This window comes from Dermacentor albipictus, chromosome 6, assembly GCF_038994185.2.
Source record: "Dermacentor albipictus isolate Rhodes 1998 colony chromosome 6, USDA_Dalb.pri_finalv2, whole genome shotgun sequence".
NCBI lineage: Eukaryota > Metazoa > Arthropoda > Arachnida > Ixodida > Ixodidae > Dermacentor > Dermacentor albipictus.
Genome location: NC_091826.1, coordinates 47,256,249 through 47,282,593, shown reverse-complemented (window position 1 = coordinate 47,282,593; position 26,345 = coordinate 47,256,249). Strand labels below are relative to the sequence as shown.

Genomic DNA, 26,345 nt, shown 5'->3' with positions numbered 1-26,345 from the left:
TTGTTACCCTTTTTCTTCCCCTCTTCCCCTTCCCTTATGTAGAGTAGCAGGCCAGATGCTCCATTATCTGGCCGACCTCTCTACATTTTCCATTCATTAAACTACCTCTCTGTCTTTCCCCTTCCACACAAGAAGTTATATAGAGTGCAGGCATTGACCCTCAGATTCTTGCAAACAGGCTCGTATCCCAGACCGGCTTCATTCCACAAGATTTATTCCGACACCTATACCGCTAGTTCTTGCAGGCACTGCAGTGACATCACTAGCCTAGACCACATGCTCTGGCGTCGCCCCTCGCTAAGAGGCACAGAACAAATCAATGAAGACAAGTGGCTCTCCGCTATCAAGAGCCCCGATGCTGGGGCGCAGCTATGGGCTGTCCAGAGGGCCCACGATGCGGCGGTCGGGCATGGCCTGACTGTCCCAACGTGGGAGCGGCCCGCAGCGCGCAGAGTCGCGTACCTCAGGACCTTTATTAAAGTTTTGCATCCATCCATCCATCCATCGTCTCACGGGACGTTGGATGGAAGGCGAGAAGTCGCCGTTCGCAGGCGAAAGCCATGGTCTCGTTCGATCGGGTGAACGACTCCTGTTCTTAATAGGAGCGTTTTTGCTGCCGAGGCTCATTGAGTTCAACATATCGGGAGCAGTTGAAGACAGCACAAGAGAATGCCTGAAAATATATATGCATCGGGTTGAAGAGAAGAGGTGCGGCCATTTCGCGATCAATAAATAAATAAATAAATATAAAGAGAGCAGCATTCCGGGCAAGTCCGCAATCCATTACTTAAATGATATTTCACGACACAAAAAAAGAAACGACACGGACGTGAGAGAAGACGACACACCAAGCGAAAACTTTCAACTAAGTTTATTGTGCCACTGCGTCGATTTTATACATGCGAAGCAGTGTAGACCGCGCATGCCCTTACAAGGAAATGAAGTGCGAATTCATGTAACATAGTTAGGAGTGATGTAATGCCTCCTCCAAGAAACTTAGTTCTTTTTCTGTGAGAGCCCAAGACGGGAAGCTAACACACTCATCACTGGACGTCTGGAGGTAGAAAAGCACTCGGACGATTCCCCCAAGATGCACGCACACTTCAATGAACGAGAACGAGGAAAGGCAACTTCAACTAGACAATGTACGACAATTGCGCCCTCATTTTTCAATGGCCATTCAAGCCGAAGGGCATTAAAACGGACGTGCCAAATTAGTTCATCTGGGTTTGCTCGCGGAAGACAACCAACGGGGTTCGAAGATTTTATTGAGCATTGATCTGAATGTTGATTTAAAGAGAATTGGTGAGTGCGCAATCGAGACAGGCTCTTTCAAACCAAAATCAAACCACGGCCACTTTCTCGTGGTGGACAAGCGGCATGGCATAACCAGCAAGCAAGCAAGGGTAGAGGACGAAGAAGAAGAAGAAGCGCGAGAACCAAGAAGACGCCATGTCGGACGATCTCCGCAAGTCCCACAAGAAGCGCTCGAAAGAGTCCGGGAAAAAGACGCGGGCGGCGGCGCGTTCTCGGCCTTCGCTCGGTAAGTCCCTGAGCAAGCCGTCCTTGGCTGCGCGACAAAAGTTGACGTCGCCGGGTGGGGCTCCCGCCAAAACAAAGGACCGTCCCACAACGACCACCGTCGGCACCACCGCCGCTACCACGGCTGGCAAAAAGACCAAGGCTAAGCGCTCCAAGCACGGGCAGCGAGGGATCGAAAGACTGAGTGGGGTAAGCGATGCTTCAGAGACGGCCCATATTCCGGCGCGTCATAAAAAAGTAACGGTTCCGGCGCGGAACCCTTGAGAGACAAGCAATGGACCCTTAAGTAACAATAGACGTGAGTGGAGTAATGAATGGTCGTCGTGCACCCGGCTGAGAGTGACGTCACGAAAGCTGAGTGGAATAATTTGGAGGATGCATCGCCTTTACGACTGCAACACGATAGCATTCAAAGAGCCCTAAAGATTCTCACGCTTCCCGGAAACTGCAGCTTATGTAACCGTAATATGCACCGGAAAAAGCTGACGGTGAGCGCTGTGCACGAAGGCGAGCTTTATGGTTCTTTTGTTGATGATGTGCAAGGAACCAAAGGGCTGCGTCACTCCTGCTATGCTCTCGGACAAATTTTCTTGGCTATGAAACGAAAGTTCCGGGGGCGGAGCTTCTGCACGAGAGCATTTGTATGCAGCGTAGTCCGGGCGCACTCGGCACCCGTTTCGGTTTTGCCAACCTCGCACAACCACTTTAGTGAGGGAAGATGCAGTTAACTCAGCGTGAATCAATGTTTATTCACATGCGATATGTACCAAGTTGTGAACAGTGAACATCGCAGCCTGCGTCCGAGCTCCCATGCAGCCGTATGGCGTCGGTTAGGGCTTGGACCCGCAGCCGACGCAGGCGTTGGTAAAGCGCCGGCGCAGCAGTCAGCTCGCTCGCTCACTCGTTTGTACCTAGATTTCGAAGTTTGCGATTTCCAGATGGGCTCGCTTGGTTTCCGCGCAGATGCTGCAAACACTTTATTTTATGCGAAGCATATTACTAGAGCTCAACCCAGCTCCTCAGGCGCGGCGGTGTCGCCTTCAATACCACGTGACACCGTGACGTCACGACAGAGGAGAAACGGGGCTCCAACTCGCGCCGTCGCTCGAGAGCTCAACCCAGCTCCTCAGGCGCGGCAGTGTCGCCTTCAATACCACGTGACACCGTGACGTCACGACAGAGGAGAAACGGGGCTCTAACTCGCGCCGTCGCTCGCGGCGTCGCCCCCCGCATCGGACGCGGTGAGCATCGAGCAACGCAGCGTTCGGCGCGACAACGATTTATTCATGAAGTGCAACGCCGCAGACACCGACACCGACGACACCGGCTTTTCTGCGACACGAGCTCCTTAACGCTGTCGCGTTAAAATAAAGGCTAGTATGCTTCGCATCCTGGACGTAACGTAAGCTAAGCCACAGCCATTGTTTTTATGCGTTGCATATTGCAATCACTCATTTCAGCCCTTGGGCGCGGCCGTGCAGCCACCATTGACTTTAAGCGCAACCACGTGACGTGACGTCACGACAGCCGGAGGAAAAGCTGGGCCCCAACTCGCGCGGTCGCGCACTGCCACAGCTTTTATTGGTGTGATCCAGTGGTCTTTTGTTGGCGAAATTGGTGAACGGCCTCTCTGGGGAGTTGATTGACGGTACAGCAGGCGACAAACACTCACCAGAAGACACATGTGCCATTTCGCGTTTGGTGAATGTGCAAAACGTGCAATGGCTTCGGGTGAGACAAAGGTCGAAAGAGCAATATAAAGATACAATAAAATACCAATAGCTGACTGGTTAAGGTTACGCATCGTTTAAAACTAGGTACTGTACAAAACAAAAATAATATTGTTTTCAATTTGCCAAGTAAGAAAACGCCAGCAAAACTGCGGGATTACTTCTTGCGCTTAGTTTCCGTAGCCTTCGGTTCATAGCCAAGAAAACTTGTCCGCGACTATAAGAAAGACCTCAAACAGCAGCTGGAAAACGCTCCGCGTTAAGAGGGGTTTGTGTTTGAGTTTCCGCGTAACATAATTGTGTTTTCACGTATATTCGAATTACAATCCCTCTCTATCGCGTCTGTAGGTGGAGTGTAAGTTATACTTTTTCTACATGTTTTATCCTGAGAAAGTCAATTAGTTGCGTAATTTCTCTGCGCCACATGGAGGGCTTGTCTGGTTGCGTATGCGTGGTTTGAAATTCGTTTGGCCAATGCGCTCTCGCTTATTAATCATGCTTATTACCTACTTGCTTATTAAGGCTCGGACTGCCTTGACGCACAAGAGGTCAAGGCATACAACCGCGGATACAACCAAAGCCATGCGCGGGGCAGTGCGACCACACGAGGGTGCGCCACCACCGTTTCCGCCTCTGGGTTCCACTGAGCCAAAAAAAAAAAAACCCCGTAGATCGAGTGGCACACACGGTCGAATCGAGCAACCTTAGGAGCATGCATCATAACTGAATGGATAGCCTTCCGCTTAAATCATCAAAAATCACGGCAGGACGAGCCCCCACTTCGAGAAACTTCTTGCTCAAGCGGTGCAGCTCCCGGGTGAGATGGAACCAGACCTCGTTCCGTGTTTTCGCGAGGCTTTCGTGAAGGCCCGGCACCCGATCCCCGAAAAGTGAATCACAGCGTGCCAACCGAACTTGGTATGAGCACTCGGCGAGAACAAGCACGAACTGGTTGATCGCCTGATTAGGCAAAGGGTCCAAAAATGGAACTGTCTCATAAGGAACGCCTGGGAGCCTAAAGAGACTAGCAGTCCTTTGGAGAAGAGCTGCCGTAAGCAAACACTGCGTAAAGATATGAGCCGAGTCCTCACGACCGCCACAAAAGGGGCACACTCCACGAGCCGGGATGGCTGTGATGCGCCGGTAACTCAACGGAAGGCATCCTCGCGCCAGGCGGTACATTAACGTAGCTCGCCTAGCGTCGAGGAAACCGGACGTAATGAGCTTCCAGTTTGCCCTCTGCATGGACAGATCGTGCCTTTGGCAATGCGGGGGGAGACCAGGTTTGTGCCCTGTAAAACCGACTTGGCTGTTTGTGTGTGGAGTGCAGTTCCTCAGTTGTGCTGCACCACAACAGCCCCCTTGTCCGGGAAGGAACGTCGGCCTAAACCAAGTGCCCCCGCCCAGTCAGCCTGGGTTGAAGGGGAGCACCGGGGTCAATGTATCGAATGATGGTTTGGGTTGACGAGTACATGTAAGCTCTGGGACGTGGCGCCTCTGGGTGCCAAGTTCTCTTCCCATCTGGCAACGGTGCTGATTACCGCTCTCGCATTATTAAGCAAGGTCCGGTAGACAAGTCGCACACCACAACGTGACAAAATGCTGAGTGTAGTATAAGCAACGCTGGATCACGAAAAAAGAAAGCTGCGGCCTGCCGTAGTTGCACTCTCGGCCGCTTGGCTGGGCCGAACGGCGCTAACTGCCGGGGATGGGACGCGTCGGCGACGACGTTCCACGTGCGTGCGTGACGCATTTTCTATGCTGATCTCAGACAGCAGACTCCGGCTTGTGGCGTTGCAGCGGATAACAGCGTTTTCGTTGCACGCGGCAGGCCGCACATTTTTTTAAATATGTATCCAGCGGCCGTAGCTGGGTATAGGCAAGCCACAGAGCAGTACGTCGGGAAAAGGAGCATGTTTTTTTATATATATATACCAGAACTTACACCGATTAGGTGCAAGCAACGGTTGAATGACAGGCCAGGGACCATGACATATCGAATATGAAGTGGCACAAGGTGCTGTCAGTTAAAGTGAACGCTCGAAGATGTATAGATGGACCAAAGAGGAACACTAATGCAGATTAAGTTGATAAGTATTACAAGAAAAAATTCCTAGAATAAGTTCCTGGCACGAAAGAAAGATGAACATATAGAGGCAAGCAGACAAAGTTTACTCGACTGTGACATTTCTACAAGAAAAAAAATATCTACCAGACATCTTCGAGCATTCCTCGTGCACAAAAGAACTTCCTCGCACCCGACCTTCTTCCACCAGACCTCGTCGAAATGAAGCGTGACTTCCTAATTCGCCATAACTCCAGTAACGGTAATGCAATGTGTCGCCTGGCCGCAGCACCAATCTACTATATATTACGCCACTTTTCCTTTTTGGTCACGGCCATCTCGGAATGCACATGCGACCATCCGCGTGGCTATTTTGGATATTCTAAAGCAGCCCCAATAATGTAGTGAAATGATGTGGAAAACACACCTTTTCGCTCAAAATTTGCGGTAGTCGTAGCAGCTTAGAGAAGTATAAAACAAACCCGCCGTGGTTGCTCAGTGGCTAGGGTGTTAGGCTGCTGAGCATGAGGTCGCAGGATCGAATGCGAAAACACCCGTGTACTTAGATTTAGGTGCACGTTAAAGAACCCTAGGTGGTCAAAATTTCCGGAGTCCCCCACTACGGCGTTCCTCATAATCAGAAAGTGGTTTCGGCACGTAAAACCCTATATATTAAAAAAGTATGAAACAATGTACCTTATCTACAAACACAGCACAGCTAGCGACGTTTCTACATCTTGGCTGCTAGGGGAAGCGCTTGAGCTACGTAAAGGGAATTGCACCAGGAATCACCTGTAAATGGTTCCTGCTACAGTGGTTCCTCACAGTGTGCGTGTATATACGCACACTGGGACAGCCGGGAACTTCTGTTTCTAGGCCATAAGAACAGCCTATGAGGATGGCAGACGGCACGCTCGTGATTTCGAAGACAGCGTAAAATCTCGCTGTGAATCCGTGCCCCGTGAGTCACGACAGACTGGCCGTCGCACTCGCCGCAGGTCGACCTGTCGGCGCTGGGCATCCGCGATCCGGTCGAAGAGGCCCATCGCCGTGAGCGCCAACGAACCTTCCGTGCCTGCCTCGTCATCGGCGCAGCTGTCGCGGTCGCTGTCACTGTCCTCCTGGGCGTCGCCTCGATGTTGGCCTGGCGTTACCGCGCTCAACCTTCCGCGCACAGTTCGGCATGCCCGACTGCGGCGTGCGCCGAGTACGCGGCCATCTTAACCAACGCCATCGACGAGAGGAACAGGCCGTGTGACAACTACTACCAACACATCTGCAGCATCGAGGTATGGGTTCTCCTCACCAGTATGTACGAAGCAACAAACTTTCGTAAGCATGGGGACGATCAGTGCGCGCTAATTGCACGGACATGCAGAGGCACAAGTAAAGAAATAGCGGGCGCAGTTTCGTTGCGATAGCAATTACACAGACACTCGGTGCGCATCCACGCCGTCGGCGTCCTCCGCGCTGTCGCCGTTGTCGTGCTGTCCGGTGAAGGTACACGGGGTGGTCACGCGCGGAGTGTTAGTCTTCAGAGACGCAAGGCGCGTTTGCATGCAAAAATGACGAAGCGAATCGAACGTACCGTCAACGCTACGATCAGTCGCCTCGACGGCAGAGGAAGGCCAACTTTCTGTCTTCCGCTGCTGGCACGCGTATATGTTCTGGCAAACGTGAAACGAACGTCATCTAATATTTCTTTTTCACTGGGCGCTCAATTAAGCCTACCGTTTTCCGTTGGTCTCACCTCGTGCGCCATCGATGTGCGACACCTGCGGTGCCAATGCAGTCCCTGCCTTGCCCGCGTTTTGTGACGCCTGGTAGCGGTGAGGGTGTTGTTCCTGCCGTCCAGCAGTGGCATCCATGTGTGCGACGTGGCGCCAACGTGTCGCACCCGTGTATAGTTAGAACAGCGTCTGATGAATTCAAGCGCAACACTACCTCGGTATGCAGCAGTCACTGCCTCGCCCTTCGGGTAATATTGAAAACTGCTCCCGTGTTCGTATTCACATAAATAATTAGTTAATAATAATAAATTAATTTACAATAGGGTATAATAGGCTAGGATGGCAGTAACCAGTACCTTCGAAACCATTACCTTCGAGTGAAGTGATTGTAGCATGGGCTAACGTAGTAACGTGCCCATAGGCTTACATTTCTTTCTTTTTCTTCTTTTTGCGGGCGACCCAAGCAAAAAATTTGCTTGGCTGCGTATGCCTTTTATTTGGTTACATTAAAGCGATTTTACAGCCAAGCTCTTTATGGCTAGTTCCCCCGGAATCGTTTCCGGGTGTGGACACAAAACTCCATACGTGGGCAGGTCCAGAAGATAGTGCAATACTGGGATGAGCCACGGCAGAGGTGACGCAGGCGTTAAGCACTCCCCACATGTAGGCGAGACCACGAAATTAAGGCAATGCCGGGCCGACCCGCGGCGGAGGTGACGCAGGCGTTAAGCACACCCCATACGTGGGCCGATACCGAAGATAGTGCAATGCTGGGCCTGCCCACGGCGAAGGCGCATTTCGCCATTAAGGAGCCCACATTTACACAGCTCCGCGTGTCATCGTTCTTCACAGAGTGGAAGGGCACTGAGTTTTTTTTTTCTTATCTCGTACGTTTGCAGATGAGCCGGCTCAAGAACGACATCAGCACGGTGTACCGTATCCGGCGCGACTCTTTTAATAATGTAACGACCAGGCTGCGGAATATGAGTGTGCCGGATCAAGAGCAGTCGCCGCTGCAGAAAGCGGCCGCCTATTTGCAGGTTTGCGAGAGCGTAATCCGCGGCAGCAACGTCCAGGAGGTGAGGGAGGCCCTCAAAAAAGGCGGCATCACGTGGCCAGACCACGTGGATCCTTCAGCCAGTCTCATCGACGGGATCTTCTACATGTCGGCGAAACTGCACACAACGGTCCTCATTCGCGTAGAGGTACGGCGGTATACGGAAACGTATACGGAATACTGTGATATTGAACGAACAGAGCTCAAGCTGAACATAACGAAAGATGGATTATGGAGAACACATCTTTAAGTCACTATTGCAGGTTTTCTATGAAACAGGCCTACATATTTATATTTCTGGTTCCGTACGGACGTTGTGCCGCGAGGCAACCCAAGCGCGAAAACGAAAATGCTCTACAAAAGTTGACTCGCCATCCCGGCCCTGCGAAAGCGAATGTCCCGCGACGCTGTGGAAAACCGCCTCCACAACTGCTGATGGGGGCATCTATAAATTCGATAGCATTATGTGGCCCATGAAGTGAAACACTGGGCGTTAACATCCGGTGGTGAGGTGACGTTTCACGTGATGACGTAACGTGATTACGTCATCACGACAGACTGACATGACGACGTCACACCATAGGGGGCGTGATGAGCCTCACGTCAAACGTTACATTAGGTACAAATGGCATCGTCACGTGATGATATCGCCTGATGACTTCATCACACCATACGTGACGTCGCGCAATGACGTCATCGTCAAGAGATGGTGTCACCTGTTGACATCATGTGCTACCTCTTGGATGAGCCGCACACATTGCGCTTCGCGCTTCTTTGCACTGTCTGCGTTATAGGCCGAATTTTTTGTGCGAGCACGTGGCAAAGAAAAATCCCGACCAACTACAGGCTGAAAGCTTCGCTCTAAAATGTAAGCCCATCGCCCCTTACAATATCGGCTTAGCCAGGTCCAATCAGTTATATCGAGAGCGCTGATTCGGTGCTTGTCTACATCAGTTCCCGTGCACCTGACGATGCATGGCTACGCGATGGATAAAGAGACACGCGCAAATTGGCTTGCACGAAAAAATGAAAAAAGGTAAGCCTATAGGCCACTACAATGTTGGTTTTCTCAGGATGAATCTCTTCTCTGGAAAGTACCGGCTCGTTGCATACATCACTCCTACTGCTCGTGTCCCCGCTTATTCACGCGATGAATGAAGGAATTCGAGAAGCTTGGGTAACCCGGAAAAATGAAAATAAAATAAAAGAAAGGTAAGCCAACGGCTTGATACCATGATAGTCCAGCCCGGCACAATCACTTCTCTCGAAGGCACTGGTTTCCTGCTTATCATTTTCTGTGCCCATGCCGGCACCTATTTACGCAAAGAATAAATGCATACGTGCAGATTGGCTTGCACGGAAAGATTAAAACGCTATTGACATTAGAATAGTAGAATTTTGCGCCACTTGGTGATGCATATTTCACTATGGTGGGAATCAAGAGACGAGACCAAGGCAAGGCGAGATATTTACTGTGAGGTCTCAGCCCACCTTTTCGTTCGCTAGCTGCTTCTCCATTTTTTAGATAATCTTCGACTAATGCGGTTTGATGTCTTTGTCAAATGCGGTTTGACAGCTGACAAGAGGCGGAATTCATCACTGCGAATCACTGCAAGTAGCGGGGCACTAAAAACGTTCAGGTTTTTTACCTACGTTTACTGTCTTATCATTTAAGTCTTTCATCGCTGGTGATCTGCTTTTTGCTTTTACCACTTGTACAACAAAGCATGCAGCTGAACCAACCTTTTGACACAGATCACTGTCCTCATCCCAGGAGGAACTGATTTCCTACGCAACGCGTTATTTACACGTAGTTCACTCTCCCCCAATATATATGGGGGAGGAGGAGTAGGATATGACGATGCGTAGAGTAAGGTATAAAGGAAAGTGATAACCGCAAAAATATGGGGGGGGGGCAGGGGGGGAGGGCTGTAGGCGAAGCCAAAATGGAAAACAGCGCCGCGAAACGCTAGCTGTCAAGAGAGAAGAATGCGAAAACGCTGTCCCCACCAGCGGTAACGTCACACAAGGATAACCGCACAGTGGGGGTTTGCGAATTACTACCCCACGACAGTAACGGAGGGGTACACTCGAAAGCAATTCGTTACTTCTCCGAACATAAATGAACCCTAAACAGATACCACAAGCGGAACAGACGGGCCTGGCAGTTGCAGTACCTCTGCAGATATTTTCTGCAAATATTCACACAATGCTCATCTTCACTAGCAATTCCTTTTCAGGACTGATGCGTTCATCTTCCCGCGTTTTTTTTCTCTCTTTTTTTGGTGAAGACAATATATGCGTGATGGGACGTAAGGCGGTGTTCTAGCTTATAAGCATCTTGCTAGCGTGTACGGTTCCTCAGCGTCTGCGGCCACTATGAAGCTCGGCGCTTCCTTGTTGCAGATGCTTGGAGAAGGTGGTATGGCCAATCCAAAGTTACAAAAAATCATCCTAGCAATAACGCGATAAGTGGCCGTTGATAAAAGAAACATTGCAATGTGCCGGTTCCAATCGTCGGCCGAGTTCAGGTGCAGCGCAAAGTCGAGGATATAACTACTGAGCTCCGGGGTTTGTCTGAAATATCCTCGATTCTGACGCATGGCGCGATCTCTGGTGTTCTGGTGCAGTTCCCGCCTAATTCAGGTTCTGAAAGCTGCAGCGTCTGTTACAGCTTGTCCCGTCGGTACAGTAACTGGTTACATGTAATTGATTACTGGAAAAAAAAAGAGAAAGAACTCATCAGCGCTTTCACTCTGCGAAGAAGGACGATCGAGCAGCGAAGCTGTGGTACTTTTTGCCTCAATCGACGCATCAGCGTGTGTCTGTATATTTGTACACATATATTACAAAGTTGCCTAGGCGACTATGACGCAACCACAACAAACAACGCCCACTCGTGTCAACAGTGTGCATAGGACGCAGGTGGCCGTTAAACTGATCCTCGATGAGAGCTACGATACACGTTGACTGGAGCGCAGTCCAAAGGAGTGCACGAAATAATATATTTGTTTGTAATTAGCGATTGAGCATATTTCTTACATAATTAGCTGAATTAAACTTGCAAGGGCTTGAGTTTTATTCTAGCATACAAAGACGGGGCTGTCCCTTTCCTTCCCGTAGAAGTCCGTGTATTGATGGCAAAACGCGAATTGCACAATATTTACAACTTCACTGTGAACTAGGCGATTAGCAAAAGCAGATGAAACTCCTGCGCATTGTTAGAGTCTTCTTAGCGGCTAATTTTCATATAATTTGTTTCGCGATAGTATCCATAAAACAAGAGTTACAGCCATTTCTTACAACCATACTCCCTGCGTAGTCGGACATGTATTGCAAGCAGACCGGAACTCTCCAGCGTTTACAACTTCACTGTGAACTAACTTCTTTATGACAAATAAATGAAACAGCGTAATGATAGATTCGTCTGAGCGGCCAATATCAGTTAAATTTTTTCGAGATACTTAGATTAGATTGAGAGCCAGAAAGCATTCGCGAGGAACTGGAGACGAATTTTTTTTTTTTTTGTTTCGACGCGATCGTTGTAGGCGGACATCGACCAACACCACATTGTAGCTACATACAGCTTCGCTGTTAAATTTATACGGTAACCGCGAGCGTTATCGATTAAACGAAGTATTCGTTAATTTGCAAAATTAGCGAGAAATGTAATGGATTACAATTAATTGTTTAATGTAATTCCTCACGTAGAAGTCTGCCTTAAAGGCTTGAAAAGAAAAGCGCACTATCGTAATTTTGCAAGTCTTCTATTGGCTAATTGAGCCTAAATTATCATATTTCCTATTATTCTAAATTCGCCTAAATTATTATCGCTATTCATCGTCGCTTCAACATTTCTCGCCGATGGTGTCACGTGCAGGTGAGTGTCAGCAACAACGCCAGAGAGTCGCCCGCTGTCACCTTCAGCTTGGACAAGGAGTTCATAACCACACTTGAGATGCTGAAGCGGCACAGGATGACGAAGCGAATCCTGGGCCACTTCAAGCTGACGTACGCCACCTTTGCGTCTACACCGGAGCTGGCCAAGGACAAGGGGCGCTCCGATCAGCTCTTCAAAGACCTCATGGAAATGAGCAGCAAATTTGGGGCCTCCACGTCCTACGAGAACACCATGGCCGACAGGTATGGTGAACATTGCACCCCCCTTCTGAAAGCTTCAAAGCCAAGTTGGCATCGCACACAGCGTAAATGTTGAATAGGGGAAACTACGCATGGGTGAATCTCTTGCGTGTAACAATGATAATCGGTGGTTTAACAAGGATAATCAGTGATAAGCGCCCCGTGGATCAGTGAGAATTCTTCAGCAATTTTGACGTGTAACGGTGCACATGACTCATAATTAGCGGGCTTGACTGCGCGTGGAAGCATTCTGCACCCACAGTCACAGGCTTACCCATGTGATGAGAGTAGAATATTTCCAGGCGTTGGATGGAAGTCGATTGATGCTATACGCGGGTAATCAAAGATTGTTAAGAGAGCTCGGCATGTTTTGTGCAATGAAGAAAGCGGCTCCACGCCCATGAACTGAAGTATATACGCACTTCGACGCACGGGCATTGGTTGACCATTCCCGGACTATCTATAGTTTCGTAATCACTACGTGGCCCCGAAGTATTATGTATTATGCACGGACCCAAGGTAACCTTTCCATGCAAATGAGGGGGGGGTATCTTTACTAGTACAAATAGGCATAACGTCCACCATTCGCCATAAAGACGCGTAAACCCGCCAAAGAGAAATGAAATAAGTCGCATCTCACAGTTAGGCCTGCGAGATACAACTATCCTTTAATTGCCAAACAAGGAACCACATCAAATGGACTCGCGCAGGAAAGAAGGGCAGGCAGAACGCTGCCAAGAACAAGTAAACAAGCGAAAATGTAAAATGAAAAATTTCAGTAGTAGAATACAACTTAAAAAAAACATTAGTTAGCAACCGAGGCACAGGGACCGCGCGGGGTTGTGTTACTCTACCAGTCAATCACAGAAGCAAACAAAATCATCGTTATACGGCCTTTTCAAAATGGCGTCATACTCTTGAAAAATTCGGAGTGTCCACTGTTCTTGAAGTGTCTTTTCATCGGCCGAAGCACTGAGCCGTACAACAGACATGTACGAGGTGCATGGAGTCTGAGCATTGCACTCTTGAAAAGTATATGGTACAGTTCATTTACCTGCTTAGCCCGTTTTACTCATGAAACTTCACTGCCAGTTGAAGGGCAAATTGACGATATATATTTGTAGCGAAGCAACCATTCTACTTCAGTTCAATAACAAATTAGGCTTTCGCCATGCCGCTATAATAAGCGAAAGAAAACGTACAAAATTACGTGGTAATCATTTTTGTTCTGCGGTTACCGCCTTATTTGGGTAACAAGGAAATTTGAAGTACGAATTATTTGCAGGCTCGCGGAGGAACAGTGATTGGTGGTTATGAGAGCATGGACAGGGCTTCAAAGCAGACTTAAATTGTGTCCGACTATAGTAGCGTTTATTGAAGTAGCTCTGGATGAATAATAGAGAAACATATATTTGCCGAACAATCCCAGTTCTTTTCGATCCTTCGTTTACTATTCTCTCAAGCGCCAAAACTTGCGTATTGTTATTTGGAAAGTTGAGTAACGATACGTGGCCGCCAGTCCCGCGCAACCGCATAGCGCGCAGGATGCTGTGGTTCTAGACGCGCTGCGCCCACCGCGAGAAGTTACAAAAACACGCACATAACCACAGCAAAGAAGTGGCTATACGTCAGGTGGTTCGACTCATAATTGTAGATGCGTCACTCAAAACACACGGAATTGTTCTGCACTTCCGGCGGTGTTTTGCCTACTTGCTTTTTAAGTAAAAAGATGTTGATCCATAAATATTCTCAAGAATAGTGGTTAAATTTGTTAATTTTCACTTTTCCTTCCTGTTTGGATGTTGCCTTGGCTCTCTCCCTAAGTAGATGACTTATTTTCTCAACACCTTGCGACCCTTGTTTCCAATTACTAATTTTGCGCGAAACGTGCTGTACAATTGGGAAAAACCAGACGAGTTGACAGGTGAAAGGCATATTGCCTATGGGTTTAAGAGTTATTTCAGGGTTTTATTATGGACGCTGTTTCGCATAAATTTGCGCGTATATAACCCATATCGCGTGTATATGGTTCCGGAGATCTGCCAGTTGAAGCTAGCGAGTGTACAAGGCATATCGACTTGGAACGAATTGTGAGGATGGCACCGGATTCGAGATATGCCCTGTCAAACTTGCGGTAAAGATGCACAGTTGCACTTTTTCGAGAAAACGCTGTTTTGTGCATTTTAGCGCAAGAGTAAATAGAACCCCAATCCATTTTATCGGACGGTTGGAAGTATAATATCTCGAAACTGGTTTAATCCTGAGACTTCTTTCCAAGTGGGCACGCCTTGTGACCTCACTGGCTAGCAAACATAAATGCGCAGCGTAATGTAATTAAATAAAAAAGTTCATTACTCGAATTACTCAAATTATTCAAATAAGCATCTTGAACTCTCGTAAAATTAATGACTTCCTCCTCGAGTAATCTAGCTCAAGGGTTAGATTCGTGCTATCCGCCAAAGGCAATTTTCGAAAAATTCTAAAGAGACACTGAAGACTGCTTACGCGTGAGAACGCGAGAGCGGTGTACCGCTTGCAGACCTCGAAACATCATGAACGCGCTCATTATATAGGCTCCTAACGTGGCGCCCCCTTTTCCCTGTAAGTTGCGCTGTCACGTGTTCAATGCTCCTGTGCGCACCTTTAGTCAGCCAGATGTTTAGACGTGACGTGTGCAATGACGCATGCATTAGGGGAACCTTTGATTGGCCAGAACCGCGAAGCCGAAAAGAAGGACAGCCGTGGCCTCGACGAAACGTACTCGTCTTGCACCGTGGAGACCAGGGTTCGATTCCCAACCAGATCAAAACGAAGCAAATTCTCTCTTCAAAGACAATATTTTACTTTTTTGCAAGAACCTCAGGATACATTCGACGTCAATCCTAGCACTTTCTGACATGTTTTTACACAGTGCGTCGTCGGCCATTTTCGGTACCATTTTTTTCCGTCACGCCCACTACGAAGGATTTTCGCCTAATGGGGCGCATGATGCTTTCACTCCAAAACATTGTGCAGCTAAACAAAGAACACCTGCTATATACTCTTTTCATATAGGTACTCTAAATAATGCGAGAACTTGGGCTTAGTAATATTGATTTAGCCCCTAATTGACCAATGCGCATCAAGATTACTCTGCATACTATATTCCTTGCATTCTGCCCGTTTTCAGGAAGTAAAAACGTCATGAGACATCTAGCTTTTTTTTAGAAAACCATGAAAGCTAGCATGTGTATCGTTCTCGAGCGTACCTAGTAGCCCTCTTTGACAGCCTCGCTGGTCAAAGAAAAAAAAAACACTAAAAAGGAAGCACGTGACATGGTCGCAGCATGCCCCTCGAGCTTCACCCACGCAACATCCCAACGGTGGCGCCGTCTACCGACTACGACACCTGGAACGCCGCGCTGCGCCGCCACTTCAACCAGTCTTTCGACAACATCCCGTCAGTGACCCTCAAACGCCCCAAATACTTCAGGGCGGTGTTCATGCTGCACGCCGCATTCGGGGATACCAAGACTTTGGACTTTTTCGGCTGGCTCTCCATACAGTCGCTGATACACTTCACGAGCCCGAAGCTGCTCTCCAGTTACTACTACTCTTCCGAGGAGCAGGTAAGGAGTCGTGCTTTCCACACGCAATGACGTTGCGGAATTTCATCCCTGAGAACACATGCAAGGTTCGGAAATTATTTCGTGCCAAACAAAAAACGTTACATGGCATTCCGTAGCTGTGTTGTCTGGGTCACCAGTGTTTCGATGTCGGATTTAATCTCTGCTTTATTGAGCACTTATCGAGCACAAGCACTTATACGGGCACTCGAGGCACACTCGCGCCGTCGCCGTCGCCGTGATGTCCCGGTGTGGATGGTGCAAGTCGCCGCGTTTACGCGAGGCTCGAGCGCGGAGTTTTGCGAGGTCTCCTGAGACGCGAGGGCCGCACAGTGTGTTTGTCTGCAAAACAATACCGCATTCACTAGAGGCGCTTTTTTCGCGCTTTGAACCATCGAACTCATGGCTGAGTGGTAGCATCTCCGTCTCACACTCCGGAGACCCTGATTCCATTCCCACCCAGCCCTTCTTCCAGGTTGTTTTATGCGAAGCATATTACTAGAGCTCAACCCAGCTGCTCAGGCGGGGCGGTGTCGCCTTCAATACCACGTGACACCGTGACATCACGACAGAGGAGAAATGAGGCTCCAACTCGCGCCGTCGCTCGCGGCGTCGTCTTCAAGGCTGACCACGTGACACCGTGATGTCACGACAGAGGAGAAACGGGGCTCCAACTCGCGCCATCGCTCGCGGCGTCGCGGCTGTATATAAGCAGCTGCGCTTGCCTCTGCTAGACACTCACGAGGTGAGATGCCTCCTGGAGACAGAGCTCCTCGTTGGAATGAGAAGCGAAGTTTGCGGCATGCTACAGAGACTCTTTCTAGGTGGCTTTGCTACGGCGCAGCGACTACGCGCCCCGCATCGGACGCGGTGAGCGTCGAGCAACGCAGCGTTCGGTGCGACAACGAAATGTGCGCCTGAGCAAGCGCCGCACGCATGAGCCGACGCCGACGACACCGGCTTTTCTGCGACAAGAGCTCCTTATCGCTGTCGCGTTAAAACAAAGGCTAGTATGCTTCGCATCGTGGGCTTAACCTTAGCTAAGCCACAGCCAGTTTTTTATTTATGTATCGCCTTACGGGATTTTTTGCTCACGGCCAACACCGCCAACAACAGCTTTTCTGCGACACGAGCTCCTTAACGCCATCGCGTTAAAACGACGCACCCTAGTCACGGGCACGCGATCACGGTTTCGCTCAATAAGCTTGCCGCGGAGCTGCAGACCGGCGTTCTCCATTGCTCTACTGGCGGGAGCGTTTGCGAGTACAGCCACTTAGAGTTCCTGCTGTGCGGCGCTGCCCTTACAACACTGTGCATCATATACAGTTGTCTGACCGGAACGACTTCAAGCAGCAAACGCTGACGGTTGTTCTCTTTTCTCGTCTCGCAAACTGTTGAGGCGCGACGCCGGCAATGGCGCTGGGGTCGCTCTTCATCCAGCCACCGTTGTGAGGCACCTCATCTTCAAGCGTGTTAGTTCTTGTTCAGGCGCCTAATGTCCACGTGGTTGCTTTCGTGCTATCGCGCTAACGGATTTTGTGCGGATCAGAACCGTGAACGTCATTGGAGGGAAAGCGAGATGAATTGGCGCTACAAGAAATGCCGCGGAGCAGCACCGCCGTCTTGCAGCGACCGCGATCCAATCAAAACAGAAAACGCAGTGACTAGACAAGTATGAACGGGCGTCTGCAGCCGGCGTGAACAGTACGGCCGTGGTAAATGCGGCGGCGGAGACTGCTGCCTTGCGCTAAAAGTGGCGTCAGAGTAGACTTGCTGAGCGGGTGTGCGTCCGTGAGTATGCGTCCGAATTTGCTTTTACGTCATGCATCTGTAACCCTGCCGTACTGCTGCTACCCATTGACAGTGATTGCACAATGAAGTTCTCGAATGAATCTGACGCCTTGTGCAGACGTGCCCATGTTTTTCCGATAAGTACAGTTAAAACTCGATCTAACGAAACACGATTTTACGAAGTTCCCGATCTGACGATGAAATTTCCGTAACGCGGCAGTTGCCCATAGGGTTGAACGTTGTCATCAACTCGAATTAACGTATCTAACTTGGCCTAAGTCGATTTAACGAAGCTTTTTACTGTAATAGATGAGCAATAAAGAACGGCGATTTCTTTCGAATTTTGACGCATACGGGTTTTTTCTCGAACGTGGGCTTTAAAGCTAACGCGTTGGAACATCTAGGCGCCCTAGTCGCGGCCCTAGCTTTATTTTGATGAGACTGCATGCCACGCCCATGTGCGGAAATGCGGACTCAACACCGCCTCGGTAGAGGCGGTGGTGGTTGCTTTCGTTATGTCATGGTTTACGCCACAGGTCGCCCCATTAGGGGCAACTACGATGCAGCGATAGCCTTTTGGCGTGTAGCTACGTTACAATTTAACATTTCGAAGAGCCGAAAAATGCTTTCCTCGAGTGTACAAACTTCCCGATTTAACGAAATAAATCGAGCGTGGTCATCACTTCATTAGATCGAGTTTCGACTGTACTCCGTCGAACTATAGCGTAGTCGCCAAGGGTGGATGCGAGGCGCCACCGCTTCTATGGCAAAACTGTCTGCGTGGTGACCTCGCGACGTAAGCCCGTAGCACGTACACGTCCTGTAAGTAGCGATGCTATATGCGTCACTCTAATGAGTGCTTCCTTCGCGACGATCAGCTGTATGCGCGATCTTCTTCGCTTTTAAGAAACTTGCTTACCTTCGTGTTGGTTAGGTGCTGGAAAGAAATACCCACCACTGCCGGGAATCGAACCGCGGTCTATGCGTGGGAAACAAACTGTCCACCGCGCAGCTAATCTAGCAGCTGGTGTGTTGCTCGCCGCCGGGTGTCTCGGAGGCTCGTGCTGGCTTGGGTGTGAGTCGAGCCGGTCTCGCTATAGCTGCACATGGGGCATTTGGTGAGAGGGCCGAGCACAAATGTATACTCTTGCAAGCGCTCTTAGTCTTCGCACAGAGCTCAGAGATCGGAGGAACATTTAAGCGAAATGCCAAAATCTCTTTATAAACTGATAAAGTATTGTTTCAAAACTATGTGTTAGCCAATTTCTTGGTAGTAGGTTGCGTACTGGAAACGATAATAAATTGTCAAAGTTTTACTTTTGCTCGGTTTTTCCCGCCCACAAAAACCGGCGCCAGGTCAGTGTGACTTCACAAATTTTGAGGTATCTTTTTTTCGTATTTTGGCCATTGTGGCCGAAGTTTTTCAAACTTGAAACTTGCCGAATTCAGTCACCGAGCTCTTTGGATTGAAATGTAGTCCTCCATAATGATGAAAGATTAACTAGGCCAAAGCAGACATTGGCAGAATCCGTCACGTGACGGCGAGCTTGCGCTTGAAATTCAGGGCGGCGTCAGCACGAGTTCATTATATTTGCATGCTTTCTGCTTTGCGGAGCCTTTTCTCGTCATGGTAAGGGGTATTTTTTCTCGGGACTTCTTCTCACTTTGCTGTAGGGTAATATTCTGCTGCCCGTGGAATAATTTCCGGTTTACGCCCCTTCAACTACTCTGGAAAATAATGCAAGGCGAAGTGGAAAAAAACGTGACGGGAGGTTTTACTCGGTGTCCGAGATGTGTGCGATTTGTTAAATGTTCTCGCTGGCTAGGCGGAATTTTTTTCGGTTCGCTAAACAATCATTACCCGCCAGTGAACGTTGTTGGAGGACGCTGGTTAACGCTGACGGCTGGAGTGCCTCACTTTTTTTTTTGCGCGTAAGTTTCTTTTTTCTCTTTCGTTCACAGAGAAGCAGTACGTTCCGTCTGCATTGGGTAAACAAGCAATCGAGTGGTATTGTCGACTTGTCATTTGCTTTCCTGCAATTAACTACAGGGTTCAGACCATCATAACACCAGATGGAATAGTGGCGAATGTCCCCGCACCCCTAAAATTTAAGTTGCCGCAACAGTTGTTTCACCGAACCAGTTTCGACTGCCAACCAGGGGCTGTATCCATCATCACGTCATGAAACAGTGCCTCACTCTGTTCCTGTACTCGCTACAACGGGCGCGCGCGAAGGCATTAAGACAACCGCGCATCCCAATTATTTCTGCGCATTAACACATTCTGCTGGGTCATGACGTCGGAGTTATTTTCGAAACGCCAGGCTTGGCGCTTCGAGATCAAATCTAGTAATACCAGTCTAAAATATCTCACGTCTTGCCCAAAGTTCGAGCTTGCTAAGTGTCCGTCCTTAGACGTACGAGAAGAGCGTGTTAAATGTACTTTACGACTACGGCACGCGAGTTGGCAAGAAGTAATGAGCGAATAAACTTCGTCGCGACAAAGCTACATTCCACAAAAAAGTTGAGGGAAGCGCTGGTGCCTACGCTGTGGCAGAATCGCGTAAATAAATTGTTCTCACGAAGCAGCTATATAACCGAATTTCATTGTCATTTCCAGAAGTAGGACCTGGCAGACAGAAAGCAGTATTACGCTTATACGCTTGTATGCAACATGACGCAGCATATTCACACTTTCACACATTTCCAGAGCAGCTATGTTGCCGGCTTTCGTTATCACTTCCAAAAGTAGGAACTGGCTGAAAAGAAACAGCATTGCTCTAATAACGCCTGTGTGCAACCTGACGCAGCGTATTCACATTTAAACGCGTTCGCAAAGCACGCTCGGCTGGGTCAATGGCCCCGAAAAATACAAACCTTAGCGAGTTAGCGGCACCTGTCGTTACAGTAAAGTCGAGCGCTCCGCAACTCGCAGGCCTTCACCGCGCACCGAAGCCACTGCCTTGCACAAACGCACGCGGCTTTCCGCTCCGCCCTCAACGCCCACATCTGGATGGTCGTGCCCAAGGCGACTCTACAGGACGTGCGCGAAACGGCGAACGACGTCTGGCGAGCCTTCGCGGAGCTGCTGGGCGAGGAAAACCGGACGCTGGTGGGCAGCAGCAAGCCGCCGCCCAAGGACCCGTACCAGGAGGCCCTCTTCTTGTACCGGTCGATGTCCAAGCCCGAGAAGGTGGGCGTTTTTATTTTTTGCAGTGATTTATTTTAGAATGTCGTCAGTGCGAATGCGCATTACCGATGGCACACGGACAAAAGAAAGCGCGAACGAAACAAGTGCAGTGAAACCTCGTTATAACGAAAAGAGATGTCAGGAAATAACGAATATAACGAAGTAACGATGAACCACAATACAGACGCATAGTGCAGTACGTGCGATATCGATATCAATAACGAAGTAACGCTACATTACGTTTCAATATTGTTGTAAGGAGGTTTTATTGTATAGCGTGTGCACAGCGAAACAGCTTACACAACCATACGCAATCTGAGTACAATTTTTGTGTTTTACGTGCCAAAACCACGACTTGTTTATGAGGCATTCCACCTCTGGCGAACTACGGACTATCCTATTTTTGACCACTTGCCGATCTTTAACGTGCTCCCACTTCATGGAACACGGGTAGTTCTTGCACTTCGCCCCCATCGAAATGCCGACTCCGCGGCGGGGATTCGATCCTATGGTCTTGCGCGCTTAGCAGCGCAACGAAATAGAGGCTAATCCAACACCGTGGATAACACGAAACCTCAATACAACGTTGAAATCATACAACACATACAAAGTCATATATAATCAGTAGAAAAAATATTTCAAAAACGATGCCACTAGCTAGCTGTGGAAGGTGGTTCCGTGATATGCATGTGCTTTTGAGGCAGAAAACGTGGGAGTCCGTAACATTCTTCCGGGGACGAAAGAAGCTCTCCATTAAATGTTTTATTGCGCATGGCCTGTGATGCACAATTAAAGCACTAGTTGACAATTAGCGTAATTGATACGCTGTTTTATTCCAGATGCTGACGCCGGCCGTATCTAGTTTCCTTTATTCGATGCGCCTTTATGAGTCGGTTCATTACACTTCCCCCAGCGTTACATACCACATTGACGCAGGGCAAACTCTATTTGTTCTCTTGCCAAACTCAAGTACACTTTCGTTTGCTCTCCTTTTATCATCCTGTATTGGCTATTCAAGGCGACCAGGTTGTTCTTGTGATAAACAATTCCCGCTTCTTTCGGGCTGTTGATGTTGAGTTCATCTGTCAATTACACATTGCATCGCGTTACTGGCCCATTAAACTTCCGCATTTTATTATACCGCGCTTAGCAGTGAACTGCTTAAGCAACGAAGTCCACGTCTTAATCAAAAATGAATCATTGACAGCGGCCTAAAGTTCGAAGGCGGGGCTCATAATATTCACGGGAGAGATCTTCCAGCTGAGATTTGCGTTAGGCGATACATATCGGCACTGCTCTGCCGTACAGTCAACAAAAATATTGAAGATTTCTACCTTAAGTACTGGCGAGTTGCTGCTCATAGGAGTTGGCGGCAATCCTCAGAAGACTCTTCTTATAGGGTGCTCGAAGAAGTGCCAAGCACCCATTACCACACTTATGCGTGTGAAAATTTTTGGTTCTGACATTATGTTCTCGCCCACACCTCTATTATGAGATGCTACGAGCTAAATGAGTAATAGCTAGGCGTAACAGAGGGTGTGGAGTGAAACTTTAATACCCTCTGGGGTGTAATTGTAAACTCGGCGTGGAAATAGGCGAACCTTATCTGCTTTCGCTTGTGAATTTGCGTTATACAGGTTAGTGGCAAATATTACGAATAGCAGAACAAGCACGAGGCAAATTGAAATGCTCAATTTGTCCTTTTCTCGTCGAATCTAAGCACCTTCGCTATTCTCGGAGCAACGTGTACGGACGAGAAGAACTTCAGTTTGGCCTAGTTGGTGTTTACTGCATATCATATTGATGGCAAATAATGATGGGAACAGTGGAAGAGAACACAAAAATACGACATGGGCGGTAACTTTCAACTGTCTTATTCACGGCAACCCATGGGCATATATAGACAAATAGAACATGCGCAGAACGCAGCTCCCAAGAACATTGATCAGCCCAGCGGGGCAACCGATTATCAAAAAAATCTATCTCCGATCGAAACAACCTAATGGAAGCGTCACTAACACAGTCTTGGTCTATCTTCTTTATGTGATATGCCTGCATCAGTTCGCGTGCAGTCTGGTCCTGGCTTCTCCCCGGAATCTTTATTTTTCTTTATTTGCGGTCACTATCATATGCGGAGAATGGACGGGATGTGAAAGAAAGGAAAGGTAAAGCGAAGACACGTCCCGTCTTTTCTCGCTCCACCGAGAGTGAGGTGGCTCAATCTCACACAGCGTTTAGTACCACCCTCTAACAGAGCCTTGCACAGTTCGGGGCACACTACGCCCCCCCGCCGTACTCGCCGCCTGTCTTGCGTGCCTACATATAGTATGACGCTGCGCGCGCAGCATACGGCCGTAATGATAACAGCATTTGTGTTACCAACACGACACGGCGTTTTGTGCAGGAACGTATAGCGAACGCAGAATTTTCCTGAAAGAAAGAGCAAACCAGGCACATTACGATAACTATTTGGGGACAAGATGCACTCTAAAAGGTGGCAAATTTTCTACGCCCTTAAAAAGATTCCTCCCTTTGGCGCTTATCTTGTGCCACAAGAATAATCGTGATCTATCTTTCCCGTACTTCCTTTCTTTAACACTGCGTTCCCGGTACTTTCAAGTCACGAAAAGCATGCGCATTTTTAGCGTGACGTATAGCATTCCGGAAAGAAAAGTAGCGAGCGCAGCGTTTTCAAAAACGAAAGCGCAAGCAATTGAGGCAGACGACGATTATTGTTGTAGGACAAATATGCACCTCAAAAGGTGAAACTGTTTCAAGAGCGCAGAGTGCGCTCCCTCTAGCCAACTAGCGTCTTCCACGTTCTCGACGACAGGTCAACGCCTTCTACGCATCCGTGCCCCCTATGAAAATGAAGCCGCTCTACAACTACGTGGCCGTCAAAGGCGCCATGCGTGGTCTCATGCGGGACCCGGAGTTCCGGTTCATGAACCAGGAGTGGAAGATCGAGGACTCCAGCACCCTGCGGGGGTACAGCCTGGTGCCGCCCGAGCTGGAGTTCCCGTGGCTGGGACCGGGAAGGCCTTACGCCCTCGCCCTGGCCGGACTGGGCGTCCGAATGGCGGCCACGCTCTACTTCCAATCGGTGGCGAGGCTGGCGAACGCCTCAGAGACTACAGCCGCCAATTTCAGGCAAGTAAAAAAAAAATGGCTGTGGCTTAGCTAAGGTTAAGCCCAGAATGCGAAGCATACTAGCCTTTATTTTAACGCGACAGCGTTAAGGAGCTCGCTTCGCAGAAAAGCCGGTGTCGTCGGTGTCCGTGTCTGCGGCGTTGCACTTCATGAATAAATCGTTGTCGCGCCGAACGCTGTGTTGCTCGACGCTCACCGCGTCCGATGCGGGGGCGACGCAGCGAGCGACGGCGGGAGTTCGAGCCCCGTTTCTCCTCTATCGTGACGTCACGGTGTCACGTGGTATCGAAGGCAACACCGCCGCGCCTGAGGAACTGGGTTGAGCTCTAGTAATATGCTTCGCATAAAAAGCGATGGAAATCATTTCAGTGTCCATTTATGCGGTTCATTGATTCCCCGTCGTACAGCTGGGAAGCGTTTAGCACTTCTGTGGCTGATGCCAACAGATAACGAAGCTACGGAAAAGCGCAGAAGAAAGGAAGTATTCGATATTTGAAGCATTCCAATAACAAAGAACAAATCGCAGATGATTAGGTTTAAGTACGTGACAAGGAAAATGAGAGTGAAAAAGAAAAGGCAACTTTCCAGTATGGAGGAGCAGGGTCCATGACCCCTCCTTGCGACGTGTGGCGCTGTCGTCGCATGCGATGCAGCTAAGATAGAGCTACCACGTGACGCCGTGAGATAACCCTATCGGATCAATGCTTCGTGGTTTGCATGTGCTCTGAAATTGTTAGACACGCTTAGTGTGAAGAATGTTTATATTAAACTTGAAAATGTGCACAGCTATGCAGGATCAGTGTATTGCTTCATGCCAGACTTTGGGAGTGCCGGCGAGAGATCTGACGATATTGTGTTGTTCGGAATTATAGGCTTGGATATGTAGGATGGTGTCTATCTTATCTTTTTTTCTCTTTAGTCTGTTAAACGTTCGACTAATACTGGAGTATTGTAGTATGCTTGCGTCCATTAACGAGCTCAATAATGTGGCGATGTTGTAAAATGTACATCGAAATGCAATGACACTTGCATTAAAAACATGATCATTACACTTCTCGGTCTCAACTGCAGAAGGGAGATAAATTACCCACCATTAGCAATTGCTGTGTGCGAAGTTATTACGCCTTAAGTTTTTCTGCCAGCACAAAAATGATCAATTTAAAACTGATCCTGACAAATACGCTCACAATTTTTAGAGTAACGAGACATGAGCGCATTGAACACTTATTCAAGTACAGATTTCTAAGCTAAGACAAACTTTTCTGACAGAAAGTCAGAAAACGGAATATGTTTCCACGTGAGCTTGTGAACTGTAGGTCTAATAACGTCTTGTCAAAAACGAAACGAAACGAAGGTCTATCTGAGAATGTTGACCAAGTAGAATAGAGCTGAAGGCAGCAATGGTTCCTTTTCTTAGCGCTAATAATTTTTCCGTACAGACGTCTATTGTATCCCTTCTACTGCTTATATATATGCGCTTCTTTCTTTTTCTAATTTTGACGGCTGATGGCGTGTCTTCTCACCCATTTTGGGCCCCCTCTGTAATTCCGAATTCTGGCCGAAAATGGCCCAATTTCGTCGAAAGACCCCAGTTGTCAACGCATTTTACGTCCTCCGTCAGAATAAACTCGCTCCAGTTTGCGCTGCCCCGAGGGATTACCTGCGGCGCCATCGACCAGAAGCTCCGCAAAACACTGCAAAGGCATGCTGCAAAAATGAAACAGTACTAATGACAAGCTCAGCTCCTCCGTCCATGGAACGAAAGGGGCTAGTATTCACTAGGGTACGAACCCATCTTCCGAATCTTGCAATAGTCTCCGACTGAGGCTACAGCAGCAGCTGTAGAAGTGCGTAAATGATTATATAGGGGCGGGGGGGGGGCAATGCTCAAGACAGTGCTCGCGAACAAAAGAAATGTTCCGCAAATGCGGCCGCAGATGTCTGGCGCCCTCTGCCAAAGACGAAGACGGTGTCGGCGCGGACATTCCGGCCGCAGCCGCTGCTCTGCGCGTGGTCTGGAGAACCTGGGAGGCGGCGAGAAGGGCGAACACGACCCCGGCGATCAACCTCGGACCCGTGCCCAGCGACGCCGCCGTGTTCGCCTTCCACTGCTGGTTCTCGTGCGGACTGCGACCCTACCACGAAATGATTTGCAACTTGCCCCTGATGCACTCTAGCGACTTCGCGCGCGTCTATGGTTGCGAGGAGGGTTCGAGGATGAACCCGAAAGCCAAGTGCGCGATCAGGGTGTAGCGCTTCGCGCGCGTAAACCTCTTCTAAAGGGTTTCCGCGCAGAGGCTGCATCCCAGCACACTGTAATAAATGTGTGCTTTATCGCGGATTTC

At 48.9% G+C, this 26,345-nt stretch overlaps 1 protein-coding gene across 1 annotated transcript; it reads left to right on the top strand.

Annotated features, from left to right (window-relative positions):
* The first annotated feature begins 1,438 nt into the window (after nt 1-1,438).
* On the top strand, nt 1,439-26,341 carry LOC139061037 (EEF1AKMT4-ECE2 readthrough transcript protein-like). The gene is made up of 8 exons (XM_070540472.1): nt 1,439-1,731; nt 6,336-6,626; nt 7,967-8,272; nt 12,005-12,267; nt 15,590-15,872; nt 20,596-20,853; nt 23,684-24,000; nt 25,938-26,341. The coding sequence occupies exons 1-8, from the start codon at nt 1,453-1,455 to the stop codon at nt 26,251-26,253; spliced, it is 2,313 nt and encodes a 770-aa protein (XP_070396573.1). The 5' UTR covers nt 1,439-1,452; the 3' UTR covers nt 26,254-26,341.
* The last annotated feature ends 4 nt before the right edge of the window (nt 26,342-26,345 follow it).

Bases quoted from the DNA above. Each gene is read 5' to 3' on its own strand.
- LOC139061037 (XM_070540472.1), top strand. From the start codon at position 1,453: ATGTCGGACGATCTCCGCAAGTCCCACAAGAAGCGCTCGAAAGAGTCC. The intron at 1,732-6,335 runs GTAAGCGATGCT...CACTCGCCGCAG, and splicing joins GGATCGAAAGACTGAGTGGG to GTCGACCTGTCGGCGCTGGG. The intron at 8,273-12,004 runs GTACGGCGGTAT...TGTCACGTGCAG, and splicing joins CGGTCCTCATTCGCGTAGAG to GTGAGTGTCAGCAACAACGC.